Source organism: Pantherophis guttatus, chromosome 15 (assembly GCF_059756535.1).
Source record: "Pantherophis guttatus breed Tessera chromosome 15, ASM5975653v1, whole genome shotgun sequence".
NCBI lineage: Eukaryota > Metazoa > Chordata > Lepidosauria > Squamata > Colubridae > Pantherophis > Pantherophis guttatus.
In genome coordinates this window covers 14,873,256-14,878,183 of record NC_142077.1, presented here as the reverse complement: position 1 = coordinate 14,878,183, position 4,928 = coordinate 14,873,256, and the positions used below count along the sequence as shown (strand labels likewise).

The 4,928-nt window shown below is 43.3% G+C and overlaps 1 protein-coding gene across 1 annotated transcript; it reads right to left on the bottom strand.

Moving 5' to 3' along the window:
* Positions 1-1,540: 1,540 nt before the first annotated feature.
* LOC148111964 (vomeronasal type-2 receptor 26-like) lies at positions 1,541-3,931 on the bottom strand. The gene is made up of 3 exons (XM_087879416.1): positions 2,585-3,931; positions 1,853-2,141; positions 1,541-1,549 (listed from the first exon to the last, which is right to left on the bottom strand). Exons 1-3 carry the CDS (start codon positions 2,812-2,814, stop codon positions 1,541-1,543), a joined length of 528 nt encoding a protein of 175 aa, XP_087735542.1. The 5' UTR covers positions 2,815-3,931.
* Between the last annotated feature and the right edge of the window lie 997 nt (positions 3,932-4,928).

Sequence of the window (4,928 nt, the reverse complement as noted above, 5' to 3'; positions counted from 1 at the left end):
AGAGGATTAGGGGACTGGAGGCTAAAACATACAATGAACGGTTGCAGGAACTGGGCATGGCTGGTCCAGTGAAGAGAAGGACCAGGGGAGACATGATAGCAGTCTTCCAATATTTGAGGGGCTGCCACAGAGAGGAGGGGGTCAAGCTATTTTCCAAAGCGCCCAAAGGCCGGACAAAGGCCGGACAAGGAATAATGGATGGAAACTGAACAAGGAAAGATTCAACCTGGAAATAAAGAGATAAAGTTGCCTTCAGAAGTTGTGGGAGCTTCATCACTGGAAGCTTTCAAGAAGAGACTGGACCGTCATCTGTCAAAAATGGTGTAGGGTCTGCTTGGACTAGATGACCTACAAGGTCCCTTCCAACTCTGTTAATCTGTATCTATCTATACTTTTCCAGACAAGTGGCTGTCCAGTCTCTTCTTAAAAGCCTCCAGTGATGGACCACCCACAATTTCTGAAGGGGAGACGTTCCATTCCTCACCATTAGAAAATTTCTCCTTAGTTCTAGGTTGTTTGTCTCCTTGATTAGTTTCCATCCATTGTTTCTTGTCTTGCCTTCTAGTACTTTGGGAAATAGGTGGACCTCCTCTTCTCTGTGGCAGCCCCCCAAATATTGGTACATTGCTATGATGTCACCCCTTGTCCTTTTCACTAGAGTAGACATACTGAATTCCTGCAACTGTTCCTCATATGTTTTAGTCCCCAGGCCCTTTAATCATCTTAGTTCCTCTTTTCTGCACTCTTTCCAGAGTCTCTACATCTTCTTTATAATATGGTGACCAAAAGTGGATGCACTATTCAAAGTATGGTCTTGCCAAGTCATTATAAAGCGGTACCAATACTTCATGTGATCTTGATTTTTTCCCTCTGTTAATGCAACCTAGGACTGAATTAGCTTTTTTAGCTGCTGCTGGCTCATATTTAAGTGATTGTCCACTTAGACTCCAAGATCCCTCTCACAGTTACTGCTATTGAGCCAGGTTTCACTGTTGATCTGTTTTTTGACCCTGCATTAGTCCTAGTAAGTCATTCATATCTATACTGAATGAAAAGGGTTCAAATGTGCATCTTTCTCTTCCTCCTTGGTAAGCATAGATCCTTCTTCTCATGGCTCCATTGAGCCCAAACCTCCCTCTCAAACAAGGGCTTGGATCAGGGCCAACAGGCTGAGCTCCATTTTGAGGGCAAAACATTTTCTCCATCAGATTTCTCTGTTTATTGAGTCAAATGCTGCACTAACATCTAGAAAGCAGCAAACCTTGTTTTACCTCACTGATATAGATGAGATATTTCAGGACAAATTTGTTGCCAATATTAGATTATTTATTTATGCATTATTCCTTATAAAATCTATATAGCTTTTAACTCTACCTAAAATCTTCTGGTTCTTCTGCAAGGAATGAATTTTTCTCAAGTTTAACTAAGAGGATCATGGCATAAATTTTAGCCACAATATCTCCCTGTCTATTTGGCCTATAACTGCTGGAGTAATTTTTATTCCACATTTTAGATAGGTAAAATGCTACTATTGCCAACTTCAGTCCGACTAGATAGGGCAGGCATTATTTATATGTGAAAATGAAGATGCCAATAGAGGCTCCAACAACCAGGGATATATTTTGATCAGTTAAATAGTTGTTAGAATATCTTCTCCAGGGAATGTATTGCTTGTATTTCGGGCCTTTTATGATTAATCTCAGCATGAACATAATGGGGTAAAATATTGAGATTTTTGCTAATATGGAGAAAAGCAGCTCTTGAATTCCATGGAGAAGACATGATTGCATCTATTGCTCACCCACCACCACCCACCCCTCACTTTACCAGGTTGAGAAAAACACACACAAACCTGTGGGACTTTGTAGGTGCCTCCTAATGTTGACATCTGGATGGAGATGTCCCTCTCGGCTCCATCAATAAGAGCCAGGAGGTTCTCCTTCCTTCCACAGCCGTAGTTGGGGACATTGGCTTCTCCAGTGGAGAGCATGTCCAGCAAGGCCTCTGAAGTGCGGAAAGTGCTCATATAGCTGTTATGGATGTTGTAGCCCAGTGTGAGATTGTGCAAGGGATGGGAATTCTTGTTGACTACTTCAATGTTGAAAAGGTATATTATGCAATACAAACATTTGTAAGAAGTCCTATTGAAAAAAAAGTCATTATAATCAACAACCACAACAAATACTTTTGTTATATATAATATATATAATCCTCCACAAGCCTACTGAGCATTAAACCAACATTGATCCAAAAGCAATGATCAGTTACACAAATATGGAAATGGGCTGAGGTACAACTACAACTGATTCCACCACTACTTTAAATAAAATTCATTATTCAAGTGATAAATTAAGGATTGAACTGAGAGCGGAAAATAATCTGGAGTCCTTTCACCATTTTTTGAGACTCATTTTTGGATTTGAGTCTCTTTCACAAAATCAGACTAAAGAGAGAAGCCATGGAAATCAAAATCATTCAGGAAATTAGACATATTCTCCAATATAGGAATAAATGGGAAAAAAATAGAAAAGAAGGAGAGTGTTAGAATGGAGGGACTGCAACTCCATCACCCTGAATGACTTACGGATCATGGAAAACAAACTGAAGAGAAGGAGCCACGTTGAAAAGCAACTTTGTATGCAATCTTTCCTCTCCACTGGTGACTATACCAATGAGATGGTCTCCTGGGCTGTAGTAGCTCTGTGGTGGTTTTCCATCCTGGTGCTCCAAACTCAGCGGGCATTTCATTCTCAGCTTCCCAGAGACTGGATGGGACAAAAGCAGCATCAGAAGCAGAAGCAGGAGGTCCATCATTCATGGGGTGAATCAATGAATCCCTTTCCTGTTTCTAAAGAAGAAGTAGAAGAATTCAAAGGAGTCTCACAAGGTGGAATATGATCCAGTTGCTTTCCTGATTCAAACACAGAGAAACACTCAGCTTCACCTGGAAAGGAGGGAGACGTAGATTCAAGAGCACCAACCCTGCCTGTCCCAAACCACCATTTTTCTCTGCCCAAAGTCTCCCCTGGAGGATTCGGCCAAAGAGCAGAGCTGAAACTTTTATCATAATTTTCCCTCTCAGGAGGGATCCCTGGATAATTCAGGTAGTTCTTGCAGTCAAAGATTGTTGGGAAATTCTCTGGAGGGAAATGAAAGGGAAATAATCCCCATGTGATTCATAATAACAGGGGCAGAGATGGAATTAAATTGATCATCTAGAATTGAGAGGTTTGGTAGTTCCATGCTTGAAAGTGGCCCCCGAGGGAATACACGGCACCTGTGGCTGAAGAAACAAATTTGTTTGCATAGTGATTAAAGAGAAAATCTCAGAGGCCAGTTAATGCCGGAGCACTTCACAGATCTGAAATATCTGCCAGCTGAGTTGGAACCAAAATTTACTTATGTTGAATGCTAATGCTCAAGGGCATCGCACAAAGGGGCTGATGCAATAGTGTGGCCAGTTTCTAAAAACAAAATCAGCTTTAATGAAAAAGTAGAGCTAAAAAAATCACATCCACATATAAACAGAGAGAGAGAGCGAGAGAGAGCGAGAGAGCTAAGTTATAAGAGATGGAGAAATCAAGGCTGCCTCTCACTGGAAGGAAGGGAGGGAGGGACTCTCATGTTCACCTGCAAAGATGAAAAAGCTGATCTTCAAAATCCAACTTCCATCTTCAGAGACCTGGGAATACAGAAGCCCATGTCCCATGTTCCCCTGCCACCCTTTCCCATGCAGAGGCCAGGCAAGGGGGCTCTTGCAGGGATGCCAGACAGGACTCTGCCCGGCTGAGTGGGGAGCCCCTCTTGGGAGAAGGAAGCTGGGGAGCCTCGTGGTGGGGAAGGGAAGCAGATCTGCAAAATCCCCCTCCAGGTTCCATCTTCTGAATCCTGGAAATGGGGGAACCCAAGTCACATGTTGCACTTCTACCTCTTTCCATGCATGGGGCACCCAGTGGAAAGCAAAGCCCAGACCCACAGAGAAGGCCCAGGATGGCCAGGAAGGAGGAGGGGATCTGGAGCATTCTTGGGAAGAGACTAACCTGGTTTATGGGTCCCAGGGTTGAATGTTGGAGGGATGCAGCCCCTGGGATTTCTCCAGCCTCACTTGGGCTCTGTGTCTTTCCAGGAGAGGCTCCTGTGGGGGAGAAGCCATGCAGGGCTGGGTCGGGGGTTGCCCTGGGGGAAAAGGCAGCCGGCCTCACCCTGGAGGGGACCTGCGGGAGTGCAAGGCCAGGTACTGGCACCTGGGGGCTCAGTGGGCTGAGATTGTCAACCAGTTCCAGACCATGAGGCTGTCCCACTGGAACAAGGTCCTCCAGCTCTTCGCCACTAGCAGCCCTTCCCTCCAGCCTTTGCCCAATGCCCCACATCAGGAGGCTGAAGCAGACCCCAAGTTGGAATTTCTGCCCCCCTCCGACCCACACAAAAAGACCTGGAAGGGGACTTCTCTTGGTAATTTATTTCATATCTAGTATATACACGATACGTCTCATCAATACCATCAAACATTTTTTCTTTAGTAATTTCTAACACTTCGGACAAGATTTCTGTCATTTTTTGCACCAAATTTTCTCCTTTTTCTTCTTCCACATTTTTAAATCTTAGGTAGAATTCTGATTTATCCATCTCCCAACCTAATCCATTCTTGTCACGCTCAACCTCTTCGAATCTGCTATCCATATCTCTAATTTTTTAATCACTTTGTTCCTCCTTTTCTTCAATTTTTCCAAGTCTGTCCTCATATTTCTTCATCATCTGTTGTATATTCTCCACTTTTCCATCTGTTTCCCCTGTTCTTTGTTCAATGTTCAATGTTCTCTATTTTTAGTTTTATATCTTGTATTCCTTGTAGAATCATCTGCATTGTATCCTTGTCTTTTTCATGTTCCTTATCTTTTTCCTGCTGCAACATTGCCTGTATTGATCGT